The sequence below is a fragment of the Pongo pygmaeus genome, chromosome 1, assembly GCF_028885625.2.
Source record: "Pongo pygmaeus isolate AG05252 chromosome 1, NHGRI_mPonPyg2-v2.0_pri, whole genome shotgun sequence".
Classification (NCBI taxonomy): Eukaryota; Metazoa; Chordata; class Mammalia; order Primates; family Hominidae; genus Pongo; species Pongo pygmaeus.
The window spans coordinates 109289546-109309886 of NC_072373.2; the positions used below are offsets into that span (position 1 = coordinate 109289546).

At 38.4% G+C, this 20341-nt stretch overlaps 1 protein-coding gene across 28 annotated transcripts in view; it reads right to left on the reverse strand.

Moving 5' to 3' along the window:
- LOC129030855 (myomegalin) overlaps nt 1–20341 on the reverse strand; it is a 226010-nt gene that overhangs the window by 52237 nt on the left and 153432 nt on the right. For all 28 annotated transcript variants that reach the window (XM_063651409.1, XM_063651410.1, XM_054476702.2 and 25 more), the window contains 14 exons: nt 20215–20334; nt 19883–19975; nt 19531–19743; nt 16525–16683; nt 15511–15624; nt 15196–15333; nt 14264–14443; nt 13139–13333; nt 9813–9977; nt 9565–9646; nt 5703–5794; nt 2233–2349; nt 1870–2007; nt 434–546 (listed from right to left, as the gene is read on the reverse strand). In XM_063651409.1, the coding sequence (XP_063507479.1) occupies nt 434–546; nt 1870–2007; nt 2233–2349; nt 5703–5794; nt 9565–9646; nt 9813–9977; nt 13139–13333; nt 14264–14443; nt 15196–15333; nt 15511–15624; nt 16525–16683; nt 19531–19743; nt 19883–19975; nt 20215–20334 (1919 nt within the window). The remainder of the gene's footprint in view (nt 1–433; nt 547–1869; nt 2008–2232; nt 2350–5702; nt 5795–9564; nt 9647–9812; nt 9978–13138; nt 13334–14263; nt 14444–15195; nt 15334–15510; nt 15625–16524; nt 16684–19530; nt 19744–19882; nt 19976–20214; nt 20335–20341) is intronic.

Consider the following 20341-nt stretch of genomic DNA (forward strand, 5'->3'; position numbering starts at 1 on the left):
TGGGACTACAGGTGCGTGCTACCTCACCCAGCTAATTTTTGTATTTTTAGTAGAGACAGGGTATAGCCTTATGTTTATAATAGAACAGCCTTTAACAGGACATGGATCACAGAAAAGAAATGAACATACATTGAGTGCTTACTACATGCAAGGCATTGTTTTAGACACAAAAGCTGTCTTCTTATTTAATCTCTGCAATAGCTGTGTGAAACAGGCGCTATTCCTGACTTAAGATTTTGACACTGAGGCTCAGAGCAATCCATAAAACAAATGACAAAGTGGGTAGCCCCAGTAATTGTCGCTGTTTTTTCTCCCCTCTTCAGTATCATAAGCATCTGCACTTAATGGAGAATAAAAGGCATAAAAAGAATACAATAGTAAAAGAAATAAAAATTTCAATAAAGAATAAAAGAAAAAACAGCCACTCTCTTACCTCTCTGGATGGGCATGGAACTTCACCAGACTGCTATAGAGCTGTCTCTCTGCTTGTAAGGCCTCATTGAGCCGACTCCGTTCATCTACTAGTCCTTCTAGCATCAGCAGCAACTGAGTAAAGAGAGAAGAAGCAATGTGCAAATGGCACAGTGAGACATGAAGCCACAGTTAATCCTGAGACACAAGAAAATGCAATAGCATGTACTATGACTTAAAAAGCCCACTATCGTAGTACTTAAGCTTTTGATACTATTTTATAGTTTTCAAATCAATGTCATATTATCTTTTTTTTTAATCTTTAAAACCTGTAAGGTGGAATTCAAACATGGGAGCAAAAAGAAGAAAAAGGAGAGAGAAGCCAGAAGCACAGGAAAGCAGCTAAGAAAAAGGAGTAAGAGGGAAACAGGACAGGCAAGAGGAAAATGTATATAATAGGACTTACTAGTATTCTTCATTCATTCAATTAATATTTACTGAGCACGTTCTACGGGACAGACCCTGTTCTAAGTTCTAGGGGAAAGCTTACTATCTAGTGGAGGAAAAATACATTCATTAATCATAGATGTGTGTCACTGTGAGTGTAATAAGTGCTATAAAGATAATGAGCTATGACAATGTATAACCAACAGAGTTGTTTAAGGTACAGTTAAAAGCCAGAATGCAGTGGGGTGAGTAGTTAGTGGGACAGATGATAATGGAGACAGGGAGTACAGGCAAGTAAGTCTTTTGGAAAAGTCTGGCATTGAAGAAAGGTTAAATGGGGCTGTAGCTACAAAGAAATCTGGGGCAAATGTAGGGGTTTCTTTCTCTTTTTTTTTTAACTGGGAGAGATCTGAACATGGTTAAATGCAGATAAAAGAGAAAGATTCAGTTGAGGGAGGTGACTTATGTATGAGTGTGAGGGATAACTATTGGTATGTGTCCAAAAGAACTGCTGCTCTTTTCAGAACTACAAATGTCAGAAAGGGGCATCTATAGTGCTACCGACCAAAGTAGGAAATTTTAGAGCACAGTTTCTCTATGAAATACCATCAACTAACCCTCCACAAATAGCTGAGATTGACAGCTTTACCATGGTTTATTTCACAGTAGAAAAATAAGGTTTGAGCCAGGCGTGGTGGTGTGCACCTGCAGCTCCAGCTACTCAGGAGGCTGAGGCAGGAAGATTCCTTGAGCCCCAGAGTTTGAGGCTGCAGTGAGCTGTGATTGTACCACTGCACTCCAGCCTGGGTGACACAGTGAGACCCTGTCTCAATGTGGTGACTCATGCCTGTATGTAATTCCAGCACTTTGAGGGGCTGAGGAGGACGGATCACTTGCAGTCAGGAGTTCAAGACTAGCCTGACCAACATGGTGAAACTCCATCTCTACTAAAAAAAAAAGAATACAAAAAAATGTAAATAAATAAATAAGGTTTATATTCCAATAACTTACCTGTTGTCTTCGGTTCCCTGAAATTTCTTGACCCTGGGATTCTATTGAAGCAACTTTTTCCCGAAGAAGTAAGACTTCCTGGGTCAGGCGTTCCATAGCTGGTATGTCTTCAGGATCAACCAGTTGCATTTGCAGGTCCTAGAAGTCAAAAAATAAGTGTGGATGTGAAAATAGTAATAAAAGGATTATTCAGCAGAGGAGGACGGGAACAAATGTTCTTGAAATATTCTGCCTATACTTTCAAGTGGGATATGGATAATCACTGGCCAAGGGATTCGATGTGTGCAAATATTGTCTGAAGAGGCCCTACAGGTATTCTGAACTGTGAACATTTCCAGTGGTCTTTAAAAAGTTTTGAAAGACCTTTATGAGATCTTCTTTAATCTGTATGTTCCTGGACAGAGACTCCATATCAGCAGCCTGCACCTGCAGCTCTTCTTCTTGCACAGCCATCATGGACTGTAGAGCAGAAAGTTCCATCTGTGAAAAGAGGAAACAGTATCTGCCATGTTTACATTTTAACACTGAGGCAAATGCTTTTGCATATCATTCACTATTAGCCAGTAACAGAAAAGAAAACGAGAACATGAATAGGGCTCTACAGCATCAAACCAATAATCCCTGCAGTATGGTAACAAAGGCTGTTTTATGGGAAGATGTCATAGTTGTTCTTAATGATGTCTTCCACTTTAGCTGGCACTATAAAACACATCAAATTTGTTTAACAAGCTTATTATGATACTGAAAAAGAATGGTTACCATTAGCAGAAGCAAGAAGAGATGAAGTTTTTATGTAAGTATTTCACCTAACAGATGAAAAAATGATAGCATTAGGATATCTTCATTTTGCAACCCTTAATGAATTAATGGATAAGGCATCAAACAGCAACAGCTGCTAACATCATGAGAGATCACCAAACATTACATGACTCCTGATGGAAGAACACGCCACCACCTGTGAAGAAATATTGCCAAAAGCTGGCACTACATGCCCTAAACTTTCAGTGTTCTCACCAGAAAATGACAAGTACTTGGTTATGACAAAGTTCATTAAAAATCATAACAGGCCAGGCGTGGTGGCTCACACCTGTAATCTCAGCACTTTGGGAGGCTGAGGTGGGCGGACACGAAGTCAGGAGTTCGAGACCAGCCTGACCAACATGGTGAAACCCATCTCTACGAAAAATACAAAAATTAGCCGGGCGTAGTGATGTGTGCCTGTAATCCCAGCTACTCAGGAGGCTGAGGCAGGAGAATCGCTTGAACCTGGGAGGTGGAGGTTGCAGTGAGCCAAGATCGCGCCACTGCACTCCAGCCTGGCAACAGAGCAAGACTCCATCTCAAAAAAAAAAAAAAAAAATCATGATAACAACCATAGCTGCTAACACTTACTACGCCCTGGGCGCTCTAATAAATGCTTTGTATAGATTTAATCCTTTTAACAAACCTACTGATCTGGCTCCTGCCTACTTTTCCTACTTTGATATCTGCCATTTTAATACTCACTCATGATTCCGTAGGCACACTAGACTTTTTCTGTTCCAGGAACACCAGACTTTCTCTTGACTCGGCCTTTACAACTACTACTCCCTTTGCCTGAAGTATCTTTCCCAGGGCTGCCTCCTTTTCATCCTTAGGTCCCAGCTTACGTGTCATCTGCTCAGAGAAGACTTCTTTGGCCACCCTATTTAAGATGGTCTCCATCCATGTTGCTTTCTATCATTTCCCTCATATCACTTACTATACTCTATAATTACAATGTTTATTTATTTATTGTCTGTATCTCCCCAGTAGAAATTAACTACATAGAGCCAGAGACCTTACTGATTTCATTCACTACCTCATCCCCAGCACTAGCCCGAGCTTAGAGAAGGTCCCCATATAGCTAATGAATGAATGAGTGAATCCTCACAACAATCCTATGAGATAACTACTCTTTTATTTATACATAAGGTGACTTCTTCTACTCTTCAACTTACAGACAAGGTGATTTGAGTCTGAGAGAAATTAAGGAACTTGTTCAAAAATCACAGGGCTGGCTAGTAAGTGGTAAATCCAGAACGTGAACTCAGGGAAGCTGACTCAGAGCCACTAGGCTATAATGTCTTTCCTGTAGATACCACGTATCCATACAATCTTTATGGTAAGGACAAGTTATTTTAAATAAACCCTTTAAAGGAATTTAGCAATAGCTAAATATCACCCACTCAAAACACCCCCATTCATAGGCGTTACAATTTCATGATCCTGAAAACAGGACAGAACCAAAAAGTAACATTACTCTGGATTTGATAAATGTGAGAAAAACAGGAAGAGGGTGTGGAAACTGAAATATCTGACATGAATAATCAGATAACGGCTAAGGTAGAACCACAAAAAGGAAGGGAGACTAGGGGATTTTTAAAACTGGTATTTCTTAAATGCCACACATTCTCATATCCTGAAAACTAATTGAGTCATAAAACATGAGTCTGTTTGTAAGCAGAAATATGATAATGAAATCAAAAGATAAAATATGATAATTATGACACAAATACAAACACAGGTTTTATATTATAGATCTAGCTATGGCAAAAGGTAGAAAAAAACTAAGGAGCTATTTGGACTAGCTAGTTGAACTGAATTTAGGAAGCCATGACACTGACTGATCTTCTAAAAGAGATGCCAACATAGTAACAAACAAGCTTTTAGTTTCAGTCTGTAACTCTGTGCTGTGGTTCTAGTATTTCTTCAACATCATAGTTGAATATGCAATTAGCTGTGGAGGAAAGGCGGGGGAAGAGAATCTCTAAGGCTGAAAGGCCTCTTCTAAGAAAATTGAGGAGAACTCTATGCTAGAGAGAGTTAAAGCATAAGGTGGGAAAAATGTGCTCTAGGAAATGAATCTTCTTAGGAAGTATGTGAAGTCACAAAAGGCTTCAGTTTGAATCATAGCTCTGGCATTTATTAGTTACATGACTATTCTCCACTCCCATTTTAAAAGAGAAATCAGTGTTTCACCTTCTTCGTCTATAATAATTGGGCCGACACCACTTACTTTGTGTAGAGTTGTGAGCATTAGTGCTAATTTAAATACCTAGCACAGTACATTGCACATGAATACTTGATAAACACTGATTATACTCAAATTTCTTGTTTCATGTTTCTAAAACTAATTTCACGGGTCTAATGTCATAACTCTAAGCAGCAATCACACAATGCTTCCTTTTTTCACCAGTGCTTTACAATTATTATTATTATTGTTGTTGTTGTTATTATTATTATCTTGGAGGCAGAGTTTTGCTCTTGTTGCCCAGGCTGGAGTATGATGGCACGATCTCAGCTCACTGCAACCTCTGCCTCCCGGGTTCAAATGATTCTCCTGCCTGAGGCTCCCGAGTACCTGAGATTACAGGTGACTGCCACTACACTTAGCTAATTTTGTATTTTTAGTAAAGACAGGGTTTCGTCATATTGGCCAGGCTGGTCTCGAACTCCTGTTCGAGCGGATCAAGTGATCCCCCCACCTCGGCCTCCCAAAGTGCTGTGATTACAGGCATGAGCCACCGCACCCGGCCTTTACAATTATTTTATTCCAGTTAGCAATGGGGAGAGAGGGTTACGTTTTTCCAGCACTTAATAAGTTTTAATGGTCCCAATCTAAAAACAGTAGCATCTTTTTGAGATAATGTATATATAAAATAACTTATATTTTTATCCAAAAAGAAAAAAGTCATACCTGGCATTTGGACTCAGATATTATACATGGGGAATTATATGCTTTCAAATATAAACTATTTTGAAAGAAAAAAATAATAGGGATTTTGGAATTAAGACTTAACTAGAAAACTCACCTGACTTTCTCTTTCTTTTTTAGCCATGAGTTCAAGTTCCTCTTTGGCATTATTCAGTTCTTTTTCCAGCCCTGCAACTGTGTCCAAGTCTCCTAAAATGAAAATATAGCACTAGTTTTAATTGCTATTAACATAATGTGGTATTTGCTGCCTTCTGTGAGTAATTTACAGAGGACACATTCCAATAATAAGAAAAAAGAAAACATACACAGGTTGTTCTTTGTAGCATTATTTATAATAGCAAAATACTGCAATCATCCTAGATGCTATAAAGAAAAGATTGAATAAACTATAGTATATTCACAGATGGCACTATATACTGATGTAAAAAAAGAATAAGGATGATCTTTATTAATTTATATGGAGTGATTTTGAGATTTTAAGAATATGTTAAGTAAAAACAAGCTATGTGCTTAAGAATACATCTAAAGTAGTAGGTTTTCTATTGGAAAAAGGGGAAATAAGAATGTATATATATACATCACATATACACAGATGATTCATTTGCTTATTTTTGCAAAAAGATATACAGGAAGAATAACCCAGAAATGAAACTGATTACCTGCAGGAGATGAGTGGAAACAGAAGAGAAGGAATAGGGAAATATGGGACATCTGAGTATATCATTTTATATACTAGAGTTCTGAACTGTGTAAATATTTAATTTTTAATGTGTAAGTCAGCTTGACAATGAATGGGAGAGAAAAGGTCTAAAATTGAATACTAATATAAATAAATAAATCTATATAGCAAATAGATAATAAAACCATCCAAAAGATAATAAAAAAATTAATCCAAATAATTTTTGAACTCACTACTACTCTAACTGAACACTGTCAGTGCAAAATATCCTAAGGATAAAAAGAACTACAAAAAAATCTTAAACATTACTTAATACATTTATTGTTGATGATGGTATTTATGTAACAATTCTGAAAACACTTTTGCATATTATACTATTCTGCAACTGTGTAAATATTTTGAAATATATTGATGCTATAAGTAACCAGGGCTCTCAAGGAGATACGAATATGAAATGAGGGAAAAAAGAACCTATATTGTTAAATTGGAATTAAGGAAATCAGTATCAAATCTTCATATGTATACAAATAACACACATACATACTTAAAAATACTCAGTGCTAGCTATGTTCTCTTAAAAGGGCCTAGAAGCGGCTGGGCGCAGTGGCTCACACCTGTAATCTCAGCACTTTGGGAGGCCTAGAAGGGCGGATCACGAGGTCAGGAGATTGAGACCATCCCGGCTAACACGGTGAAACCTCATCTCTACTAAAAATACAAAAAAATTAGCTGGGTGTGGTGGTTGGCGCCTGTAGTCCCAGCTACTCGGGAGGTGAGCAGAGAGATCGTGCCACTGCACTCCCACCTGGGTGACAGAGCGAGACTCCATCTCAAAAAAAAAAAAAACAAAAAAAAAACAGGTCCTAGAAGCAAAAGGCATTCATGTAGCAATGAACACATCTTGTGTCCAGATCATAGTTTCTGAATGCCATTTCCCACCAAAAGGAATCAGGGAGCTCTTTAGGATAATGGCTGATTCTGGGACTGAGGGAGGTAAAGTAAAAGGTAATCATAGAACATCTTATTGTGCCAGAAACTATGAAACTATGCTAAAAACCAAAAAAACCAATGGGGATATGGCAAATGGTCAGAGAAGCAGCTTGACGGGGCTCCCACTGACCAAATATGGGTTAATTTGAGCATTAAAGGAAATAATGACCAAAATCAGTAATATAATGATTTTTAAAAATCCATATTGATAAAAACAAATGGGGTATAGAGATAGGGAAAGGACAGCTCTTCTTTATTAATAATACCCACAAATAAACAAAGAAGAAGTTTTACAAACAGAAAATCATATTTTTTTTGAGACTGAGTCTTGCTCTGTCATCCAGGCTGGAGTGCAATGGGGCAATCTCTCCGCTTTCCAGGTTCAAGCGATTCTCCTGCCTCAGCTTCCTGCGTAGCTGGGATTATAGGCATGCACCACCAAGCCTGACTAATTTTTGTATTTTTAGTAGAGACAGGGTTTCACCATGTTGGCCAGGCTGGTCTCAAACTGCTGAGCTCAAGTGATCTGTCCGCCTCGGCCTCCCAAAGTGCTGGGATTAAAGGCATGAGCCACCAAGCCCAACCCTGAAAATCACTATTTTTAAACTACCAATGTAGTTTAAAACCAATGTAGCTGGTTCAGGCAAGGCTCAAATGATACTAAAACCACTGAGTGAATGATTGTTGGAAAACAGAACTGTCAACATCTCAAATTCAGCCAGCAGATCACTTATATACTAAGGGGGAAATAAAACTTTTACAATGGAGAGATTTGGCAGCGACAACCTTAACCAAATGACTAAATTTAATATCACCAAGGATGATACAAACTGATTATCACGCACTGATGTGATGCACTAAAAAAGATGTCATCCAGGCCAGGCGTGGTGGCTCACACTTGTAATCCCAGCACTTTAGGAGGCCGAGGTAGGTGGATCACTTGGGGCTAGGAGTTCCAGACCAGCCTGGCCAACATGGCAAAACCCTGTCTCTAAGAAAAAATACAAAAAAACTAGCCATGCATGGTGGTGCATGCCTGTAGTCCCAGCTACTTGGAAGGCTGAGGCAGGAAGATCGCTTGAACCAGGGAGGCAGACAGGCAGGCAGGCAGGAAGGACAGAAGGAAAAAAAGATAGATGTCATCCATTTGGTATTCCTGCCAAAAATGTTTAACTCGAATCTAACCATGAGGAAACAATCACAGCTAAATTGAGGAATATTAGCTGGCCTGGATTCTTCAAAATGCCAATCTCACTAAAGAAAAAAAAAAAGCTAGACAATTGTTCCAGATTAGAGACTAAGAGACATGACAACTAAGCACAATGCATAACCCCTGGGTTGGGGAAAACCAAAGTAGCTACACAGAACATTATTGGGACAACAGGAACTCTGAATGTGGACTGTATATTAGATACTAAACCTATATCAAGGTTAAATTTCTGAGTGTGATAATTATATTGTAGCTATGTAGGAGAATGCCCTTCTTCTTAGGCAATACTTACTGAAGTATTCAGGAATAAAGTGTCATGATTTCTGTAAGAAATTCTCCAATGGTTCAGAAAATACATTACAACTACATATGTGTGTGTGTGTAATAGAAAGAAAAAACGCAAATGTGGCAGAATGTTAATAACTGGTAAGTCTGAATAAAAATGTATATGAGTATTCACTATACTATTTTTGCCAATTTTCTGTAGATTTGAAATTTCAAAAATAAAAAACTTTAGGGAAAAGTATACTTTTAAAAAAAGGCAAAAAAAGAATAAATAAAACAAATCCAATGTTCTCTTACTCTTTGATTAGTGTAAAGCTTTCCTACTAGAGAATGACTACTTGTAAGACTTTCCTAAACCATCCCCTGAATGGGGCCAGGCTTGGCAAATAACTCAATGTACACTGCTTACCCTTCCTAACGGTTTAATGTAGGTGATGTCAAGTTACAGTAAGTGGCCCCAGACTTGAAACGATACCCAGGAAAAAGTGTCAGCTCATGGCCCTGCTGTGCAGGATTGGAACCATTACCTCCTGCATTTCTGAACCCCTGCAAAGCTATCTGAGAAGGAGAGTAAGGATAGAATTTCTCTGGGCCGAATTGTGAAACCAGAGCAATAACCTCAACTCAACATAAGGTAAGGACAGTTCTTCAGCCTTTCAGAGGAATTCCAAACTTATTTGTTCTATTAAGGTAGGAAGAGAAAAGAGTCTTGGCCAAACCTATAACACAGAGATTACTAGAAGAAAAAGCAAGAGAAAAACAAAGTCCCTTAATGAAATGAAATTTGATACTTACCTAAAGTGGATCTGGGTATGCTGGCATCCTCTTTGGCAGTCAGTGAAGTGCTATCATCTCTGGAAGGTATCTGCATTGAACCCTAAAAAATTGCAAAAGTCAGGGGACTTAGGAAGATGCAGGAACTATGATCACAAAGACAGTACTGAGAATATTCTCAGAATTTGGTATTAAAATTATCAAACTTACACCTCGAATGTAAAAAGGAAATGGAATCAGCATGAATTATGTAAGTCTATAGTTCTTACTTGATCAGTCTGTTCTCCAAGACGGCCAGTGGGGGTAACTTCAGCTTGTTGGTTAGAGATGGGTGTTTGGGACATCAGGGAGTCTCTTCCTCCGAAATACTGGCGCAGGGCCTGTAATTCTGAATTTCTTTCCATTAAGGCTTGCACCATCTTCTCTGCAGCAGCCTAGTAAGAGGAAATCACAAATAACATTAAAAAGATATTCTAGTAAAACAAATTTTTTGTTCTGGTATTATTTCTTCAAAGTCAACCATTTGTAAAAAACAAACAAACAACAACGACAACAACAAAAAACAGTGGGTCCTTAGGAAATAGTTTCCTTGCTTTCAGTTTACAGGGAAAAACAGAGTTAAGTGAATGGAAAGAAAGTCTCATAGGCAGAATATTGGGAAAAGAAAACTGAATTTAACACATCTGTAACAGATACGAGAATCTGAAATAGGTTGTGCTAGAACTATCAGGCTAAGGTGTTAAGATTCTGGTTTGAATTAGTATAACAAATGTCTTTATTCTCAGATAGTTGCTTCTTAGGGCTGGATTCCTTTTCACTCAAACATTTGTGTGGTTTGCTCCCTTCAGGTCTTTGCCAAATGTCACCTTATCAGGTTGGTCTTCCTGGCATATCCTATCCAAAACAGCAATCTTGCTGGCCAAAGTAGAAGATGAATATGTTTTGGGGATCCAGTGATAGCATGGTGACTTTAGTTAATAATACTGTATTATTTACTTGAAATTTGCTAAGAGAGTAGATCTTAAGTGTCTTCATCATACATGCATAAAATGTGTAGTGACGGATGTGTTAATTTGATTGTGGCAATCACTTCAAAATGTATATGTGTATCAACACATCATCTTGTACACCTTGAATATATACAATATTTGTCAATTATACCTCAATAAAGCTGGGAAAAATTTTTTTTTAAAACCCAGCAATCTCTTCTCTATCTCCAACACTTCTTACTGTGCTTAATTTTTTTTCAATGCACTTACCATTATCTAATATATCTCTCTCTGCTTCCCCTACATGGAATGTAAGTTTCCTAAAGGCAACTTGGTGCTGAATCTCAAGCACCCAGTACAGTGTCTGGCACATAATAGGCATTCACTACATATTTACTGAATGAATCAATTACACACATAAACATGTTTATCAGACCACATGATTAGGAGAATCTCAACCTCAAAATCACCCAACTTAGCTTGTTTCATTTCAAATCCCAGTTTTCTAAGACAGATGATGACACAATAAGGGAAAGATCTACAATATTTTTAACTATTAATGCACAGGAAGTCTGCATTTAAACAGAAAATCTGGAAATAATAAATTGATATTAAAATTACTGAGGTGTTATGATGAATCATAACACCAACCGTCTCTGAGGAAAAGTACTATTGTTTTAAGGCAGAAGCTGAGCTCTTGTCACAATTTCTAAGGGAAATACAAAAAAAAACCTTCCATTTTTCAGTAAGTAAAATTTGGGCTCTTTGGAGATTTGAATATAACTATTTTAGAAGTATCAGAATATTATTAAAGTACCTTAATAAAAATATCTGTGAAAACTGTGGGGAAAAAAACATAATAAATAACATACAAGATATATATTATGCTCTATCTGCTTTGGCACTCCTTCTCTCATAGTATTTAAGAGTTTTTAGCAGTGCTCCTCCAATGCAGTCCATGAACCTGCAGCATCACTATCACCTGGAAACTTGTTAGAAATGCAAATTCTTAAGTCCCACCTATACCTCCTAATTTCTTTCTCTGGAGTTGAGCTCCACAATCTACGTCTTTAAAAAGCTACCCAGGTGATTTCTTTTGCACGTAAATTTAGAGAAGCAGATGTAGAAGGATACAACCATTAATCTTCTTGAGTTGAAAAATCTCCTGTCATTTCTTTCCATCATCTCCATTATTCTATTACCAGCAGTGCATATTTTTTTTTTCTGAGGTATAATAAAGACCAATTCTCCCAAATCACAAAGAAGTTAAAAAGAAAACTCAAAGATCCTAGCCTCTTGCCAAAGACTTAAATAATTTAGAATAATTTTGTTAGGTCTATTTTAGAAACAATTTCTGAAGCACACAGCAGGACCTTTCTAGAAAGATATGTATTTATTTCAGTGGGGCTAACAATTAGAATAGTGGAGTATAATCCTTTCACAACATAAGAAAACATAAGAAAATATTATGGGGTCAAATAACAGGCAAAAAAGAGTCTATCCTCCTCTAAAAACTGACTAGGGGTATTCTGAGCTACTGGTATCTGAAATGCAGCACAAGTCAACTAAGAGTTTTTATCCTGGAGGAGAAAACACATAGAAATGAGGAAAAATTAACAATTTACTTATGGGCAGGGCATGGTGGCTCACGCCTGTAATCCCAGCACTTTGGGAGGGCCGAGATGGGTGGATCACTTGAGGCCAGTAATCGTAAGCCAGCCTGGCCAACATGGTGAAACCCCATCTCTACTAAAAATACAGAACTTAGCGGGCATGGTGGTGCATGCCTGTAATCCCAGCTACTTGGGAGGCTGAGGCAGAAGAATTGCTTGAACCCAGGAGGCAGAGGTTGCAGTGAGCCAAGATTGCGCCACTGCACTTCAGCTGGGTGACAGAGGGAGATGCCATCTCAAAAAAAAAAAAAAAAAAGAATTTACTTCTTAAATATTGTGAAATTAATATACTCTGTACTATTATGAGATTGTTTATTCTCACCACGACCTCTGAAAAATGCAATCCTTTTTCCCTCTTAACTCAGATTTTACAAAAACTAAGAGTAAACATGTTGAGTGTAAGTTTTCCCATACCTTGACTGGAAATGCAAAATATCACTCAAGTCTTAACAATTTAGAATCAAAATCGAAACACTCACAACCCCTACTCCTTTCTCTCAAAATGATCAGATTACTAAGAAAAAGAAAATGTATGTGATGAAGTTAATGGATACATGTATTGTTTAGGCACCCTTCCAAATGCAAAGTTTTCAAGAAATGTGTCATAGTTTGATGATTAATGTAAAACTGTGGTCTAAGGCCAGGCGCAGCAGCTCACACGTATAATCCCAGCACTTTGGGAAGCCAAGGCAGGATGATTGCTTGAGCCCAGGAGTTTGAGACCAGCCTGCGCAACACAACGAGACCCCCATCTCTAAATAAGTAAGTAAATAAATAAAACTGTGGTCTAGGTAATAAATAGAAGGAAAGAAACTAACAGAGTTGACTGTAAAATATATAAATATACACACATCTATAGTCTGCAATTGCTTCCTATTTTCAGACTATAAATGCACTACATGATACTTTTCTGATCTGTGCATTAATCCTTACTTGGCTTTCCTGCTCCCTGGTGCTCACAGACTGAAGCAGGCCTTGAATCTCCATTTCATGTTCCACCACTTGTTTGTTTCGATCACTTAGAAGGTCCTGCAGCATCCTTTCCTTTCGCTGTAGACGCTGGCACAGCTCCTCTGCTATCTCACTCTGCCCTGGTCCAAGTTTGCAGAGCAATGTTGCACTAAGATCCTAATGCAGAAAGGACACTGTAAGCTTCTGGAGGAAAGAACTGCCTCTACTAAATATCAAAGCGCTTATAAGAATCTATTATAGAAGAAGGAGGTGTGAGATTCTTGAGAATAAGTATTATGTTTTACTCATTTTTGTTTTACCAGATCTAGCACAGGCCTGCAACACGGAAGTCTCTAAATACATGTCCCAGGAATGAATACAAACCATACAGAAAACTCTCTCTGGTGGCCACTTACATACATATTGTTTTCTGAAATAAGTCTTTTTCCTGTTTGTTCAGGGCATGTAACAATTAATGTTAGATGAGGATAAATGGACACTCAGTTCATTTATTTGTTTTCTCCCCAGTGTAACTTTATAGGGGGAAGCATAAAACAATAAGCTGAAAGGAATACTAAACACTATATTTGCTATCATAGCGATGGTTTCTATTTCTGTACTAACCGATGGCACATGGTGGAGGAACGGAGCCTTACTGCCTAGGTTGATACTGGATCTGCTATTTATTAGCTATGTTAGCTTGGACAAGTTACTTAGCTTCAGAAGTCTGTTTCCTCCTCTATAAAAAGGGATAACAGAAAGTGCCTCATGCACTTGTGAGGATTCAATGAGTTAATATCCATTAGGATCTTAAAACAGTACCTGACCCAGCATGAACACTATAACTAATAAAGGTTAGCTATCATGTTAAAGATGCAATTTTTGGGTCTCATTAATTCTCACATAACTTCTTTGAGAAAGTTAATTGCCAACTTAAGTTTCTAGATGTGGGAAAAAAAAAAATCCCAGTGAAAGTCAATGACTTGCCCAGGCACAGAATGAAATTAAAGACTTGGGTCACAGGACTCCCGATCTGAAGAGTCCTAATCCAAGGCTGAGATTACATAATCACTGAACCAACTGCCTTTAAGTTAACTGAAGTCTTGCCTCCACTTCTTTGTTCCTATCATGAAGAGACGTCTGTAACTGCTGAATGATACTCTCTTGTTCCTTCTGCCAATGGCTAAACTTGGTTTCCATTTCTTCTTTCAGCCACTGGAGGTTTTGACAGGTAGTAGATAACTGTTCCACTTCCAGGCCTTTGGCCCTCAGGAGACTCTCCATACTCTACAGCCATAAAGAGAGCAATCATCAGTCAAAACGATTACCCCATACTCCTCAGGATAAACAAGAAATTAGATCCACTTTTAAATAATCTCCCATCAATTTTTTTTATTTGCAAGATGAGAACATTGATCTAACAATGCCATACTAATCTATTTTTTTTGGCTTTTAGAAACTTTTATCTAGCTTGTGGAGAGATTAAATATAGAATATATGATAAAAGGAAGTATTTTGGAAGAAGTGCACTACGCTATAAAGGATTTCTCGAAAAAGTGGCAGATAGATACATAAGCTCTAAAATAAATATGCAAAAAAGTCCACAGTAAATGTAGATAAACAAGTGTTCTAATTATGGCAATTCATGGACATGTAGATAATATTAATGTAGAAGACACAATTTAATAGTTGCACCCTGGTAATGCTTCAGTAAAAGTAAGAGAGAGAGAGAAGAGTGTGTATGTATACTTATGTATGAACAAGAATTGGAAATAAATCAGAACTATGTAAACAGAAATCAATATTTACTGGCTCTCCTCACAAAGTTCATATTACAAAAGAAAAGTAGAAGTGCTAAAATCTCTCACTTTCTAATCGACAATGATCAATGATGGAACTAGTGACTGCTATTTTTGGTTTTCTTCCCCCTTATAAAGCAAAATCCCTGGTTTTCAGAAAATGATGGAAGGGGGTCATGCTTCAGGCTCAGAATACAAGTGGGAGAGGAAAACCAAGTCAGAGATAGGTTTTGCTCTTACTTGCATAGTAGCTTCATTGGAGGAGAGGACACCGCGCAGTCTCTCTAAGTCATGATCTCGCTCTCTCACAGCAAGACGAAGCTGGCGCAGTTCTTTTTCTTTCTCTTCTAGAGCAGAGAATTTTTCATCTATAGCCCGCTGCAAGGAAAGGAAGACTCCTAAAGCTCTGTAAGATTTACTATCCTAATCACTCTTATTCAACAACAGAATAGAAAACCAAATCCCAAAGCGGCAAATTTAAGCAAACACAAATTTCTATAATACCTATGTAGATAGAATAATCCACAGCATAGTGGGCGAAATGATGATACATACCTCCAGAGCAACAGCTTTATCATGTATTCGCTGGCGAAGTTTCTCAAGCAACATTTCATTTGCTTCAAGGGTTTTGTCTGAGTTATCTCGATACTGTAGGAGCTCCCGAAATTCCTGAGACCAAAAAATAGTTTCTTTTATTCTTTTATCCAATATTAACTAAATTACCAAGTAATTTATTAGTTATTCAGGATAAAAAAAAAAACAAGATGTGATCACTCTCCTCAAAAGTAACAAGTTTAGCAGAGATAACACACATATAAACTGTAAACTATTCTGCAACAGACAACAGACACAACACATAGAATTAACTGTTCCGCAATATACGCTAGCTACCAGGGGAACACAGGATGCACTGCCTAACTCTGCCTGAAGGTGTCAGTAAATACCTCACAGAGGAGGTAACATTTGCAGTGAGTCTTAATTAAAGGACTAGGATTTCCTAAGTGAAGAAGGGAGAGGTGGGTATGTTAGAGAAAAAAAATACATGCACACTACGCATACAATGAAAAAATTATACATTCAGTGAAATGTAGTGGATTCAATGTGACTGAAGCTTAGAGTAGGTGGCAGAACAGATCAGTCTCTTCTTAATGCTCCATCTTCCCCTCAAATTTTTATTCTATCATCAAAATTACTCTGTGGAAGTTTCTGTACAGTTTGTCTTCATCTATTAAACTGAGAGCAGTAGCCAAATCTTTTGTCTTCCCAACACCCAGAAAAGTGTTTGATTCACAGAGGTGCTTAATAACTATTTTCTGAATATTAAGTCTTTATAAAAGACTTCATAAAAGACTGCTTAAGTCAGGGCTATATGTACTGTTTCTTAACTTGTTAGTAAGCACCTTAATTCACAAATTATATTTTCTATTTATTTTAAATCTTCCTGATTCCCACCTCTCAATGTTTTCCATATAGCAGGGACTCAACACAGGTGGATTAATACCTTAAAATTATATAAACAAATTTCAGAGTTCTATGAGCCCAGTTTTCATTGAAATCATGTAAACTCACCTGAAGCAACTGCTCCTTGTGACTCAGACTATGGTTTAGGTGCTGGATGTTTTGTTCCTGGGTTCGAATCTCATTGTATTTTTCAGCCTCCCGGGCACGAAGCTGTTGGCTCTTATTCTGCAATTCTTCTTGTAGCTGCTGCAAGGCTTTTCGCAATTCCTGAATTAAACATACTACCTTTTTAAAGAGATCTAAAATTGTCACATGGTTATTAGATACAGAGGCCTTAAAATTTTCAAGGTATATAAACTGAAAGAGGAGTAGAGGGTGCCATTATTAAAACTGCTATAGAAGTATTATACATGAATTCAATAGGATATGGAAAATTGTAAAAGTTGTGAATGGCGTAGGAAGTAAGCTTGATATTATAGTTCAATACTTATTTTTTGGCTTAAAAAGAATACATCTATAGAACCATTAAGTGAGAATCTGTCCTACGGTAAACCTGGATTATTTACAATAAGCTCAAGGATAAACTATTCCTATCATCCTTTTTTCTAAAGATCTCATAGAGACCATCACTCTTCTTTCTTAGTTTGCCATATTTATTTTTCTAATAATAAAGTCAGTAATCTTTAAATCATCTGTTACTTTAGAAAGCTACCAAAATACATATTCTCATCAACTAAACAAATCTTGGGAAAATGTTTCCTTTAGCTAAATAACAAAAAGTTAAGAATTATTTCTACCTCCATCCCTCCACCACTCCCCGACCCTGCCCAGATATCTGAAATTTTAATATATCTTGTTTTTGAGATGGAGTCTCACTCTGTTGCCCATGCTGAAGTGCAGTGGTGCAATCTCGGCTCACTGCAACCTTCGCCTTCCGGGTTCAAGCATTTCTGTGCCTCAGCCTCCCAAGTAGCTGGGATTAAAGGCGCCTGCCACCACGCTGGGCTAATTTTTGTATTTTTAGTAGAGACGGGGTTTCACCATCTTGGCCAGGCTGGTCTTGAACTACTGACCTCATGATCCACCCACCTCGGCCTTCCAAAGTGCTGGGATTAACAGGCGTGAGCCACTGTGTGCAGCCGCAATTTTAATATTTCAAAAGGAAATTCAGGGCTTATATTTGATCTCCAAACCACTAAACCAGGGAGATCCTTCAAAAATTACACTTTTAAACCTGAGTGTTAAAGAGCTAAGAAAAGAGACCACACACAAAAAAATCTTTTAAATCTTAAACAAACACATACACTCTGAGCTAACAAGATAAAGGAACCATTTAACAATTGTGTATTTTGGCCCAGTGTGGTGGCTCACGCCTGTAATCTCACCACTTTGGAAGGCCAAGGTGGGCAGATCACCAGAGGTCGGGACTTTGAGACCAGCCTGACCAACATGGAGAAACCCTATCTATACTAAAAATACAAAATTAGCCAGGCGTGGTGGCGCATGCCTGTAATCCCAGCTACTGGGAGGCTGAAGCAGGAGAATCGCTTGAACCCAGGCGGCGGAGGTTGCAGTGAGCCGAGATTGTGTCGTTGCACTCCAGCCTGGGCAACAAGAGCAAAACTCCGTCTCAAAAAAAAAAAAAAAAAAAAAAAAAAAAAAAAAAAAAAAAAAAAAAAGAAAGAAAGAAAGAGAGAGAGAAAGAAGGAAAGAAAGAGGCCGGGCGCGGTGGCTCACGCCTGTAATCCCAGCACTTTGTGAGGCCGAGGTGGGCGGATCACGAGGTCAGGAGATCAAGACCATCCTGGCTAACATGGTGAAACCCCGTCTTTACTAAAAATGCAAAAAAAATTAGCCGGGTGTGGTGGCAGCCAGTGCCTGTAGTCCCAGCTACTTGGGAGGCTGAAGCAGGAGAATGGCGTGAACCCGAGAGGCGGAGCTTGCAGCGAGCCGAGATCGCGCCACTGCACTCCAGCCTGGGCGACAAAGTGAGACTCTGTCTCAAAAAAAAAAAAGAAGGAAAGAAAGAGAGAGAGAGGAAAGAAAAGAAAAGAATTGTATATTTATTATTCAAAAATAAAAAATAAAAGACAGGGCTGATTATTATGCATGTCATTCCTCTGACCTTAGTGATTCTTCCCCACTTTTCTGCCTGGTTTTGCCCATCCTTCAAGGATAACCTCAGATGTCTCCTCCTTCGTGAAGCTTTCCTTGATTCCTTTTCCTTGACTCCTTTCCTAGATATTCCTGTAGGACCCCATATATACATCCCCTTCAGAATTTACCACACTGAAACTCAGCTTATGTGACTGTCTCTCTTACTGAACTATACGTAACTTAAAAGAAAGGAGCCTGTGCTATTCATCCTTGTATTTCCAGGGCACGACTCAATACAGCAGTCGCCCCTTACCCACAGGGGATACATTCTAAGACGCCCAGTGGATGCCTGAAACCAGATAGCACTGAAGCCTGTGTATACTGTTTTTTCCTGTGCATAGATAACTATGATAAAGGTTTACATACAAATTACACATACTAACAGATTAACAATAACAATAAAATAGAAGAATTATAACAACATGCTATAACAAAAGTTACGTGAGGGAGGCCGAGGTCGGCAGATCACGAGGTTAGGAGATCAAGACCATCCTAACATGATGAAAACCTGTCTCTACCAAAAATACAAAAACAAAATTAGCCAGGCATGGTGGCGGGCACCTGTAGTCCCAGCTACTCGGGAGGCTGAAGTGGGAGAATGGCATGAATTCAGGAGGCGGAGCTTGCAGTGAGCGGAGATCGCGCCACTGCACTCCAGCCTTGGTGACAGAGCGAGACTCTGTCTCAAAAAAAGAAAAGTTACGTGAATCTGGTCTCTCTTGAAATATCTTAATGTTTTTTGTCTGTGGTTGACCCCAGATAACTGAAACCATGGAAAGTGAAACTGTGGATAAAGGGGGACTACTGTAACTAGCATATGGTACAAGGGCAGCAAGTGTTGAACTGAAATACTTAGATTATGCAACTGACTCAAGGGTTCAACACAAACTATCCTGCTAAAAAGTTATGATCAGGGCAAAGTCAGCATTTAGGGCAATAAAATAGTTAATGATTTACCTGGTTATGTTTCCAAGAAGCCTCTTTCTGCTGTTCACTCTCGTGTGCTGCAGCCTCTACAAATTGCACACATTGTTTGGCATCAGCCAGTTGGCGCTCTTTCTGTCGTACCACCCTCTGGAGCTTCTGTATTTCAAGTTGGCAGCAGAATAAAGCACTCTGAAGATCAAGCAGAGCTACCTGTTGCTGAGCTGGAGAAGCATCCTCTGAGCTCTGAAAAGAGAGTAGAAATCACAATCACAAGGAGGGCAAGCACTGAGCTCCCACGAAGACTGAAAATAAAATCAAGACTGCAACCAAAATGGCACATCCCCAACTGAAGTCTCTCCTGTCCTATGTGACCCTCACATACATGAAGTTGTCCCAGCTGGCTTTGGTGCAGCATTTCTCGAAGCTTTGCCATTGTGTCATTTTGACCTTCAATCACCTGGTACAACTCCTCAGTCTGAAAATGAGAGAGGGAATATCAAACATGTTAGTAAACTAATTATAAATTCCATTATATCACCTGTACAGATTTTAATAACAGGACTATTCCAAAATATCAATTGAGGTTAAGCTACAACTTCTCCAGGCTAAGATATGTTAGTCTGACAATATCCATTTTGACAAAATATAAAATACTTGTCTACTTTGAAGGGACCAATTGTTTCCACACAGGTCCTTGATTGGTAAATATTTTACCTCACGTTCCCTGCTTTTTAGAGTTTCCTTGAGGTTCTGAATTGTACCATCTTGCTTTTGAGACGACTCCTGAGCACACTTTAGTTCATAGCTCATTTCATTAAGTTTCTCTTGAAGAATCTGAATT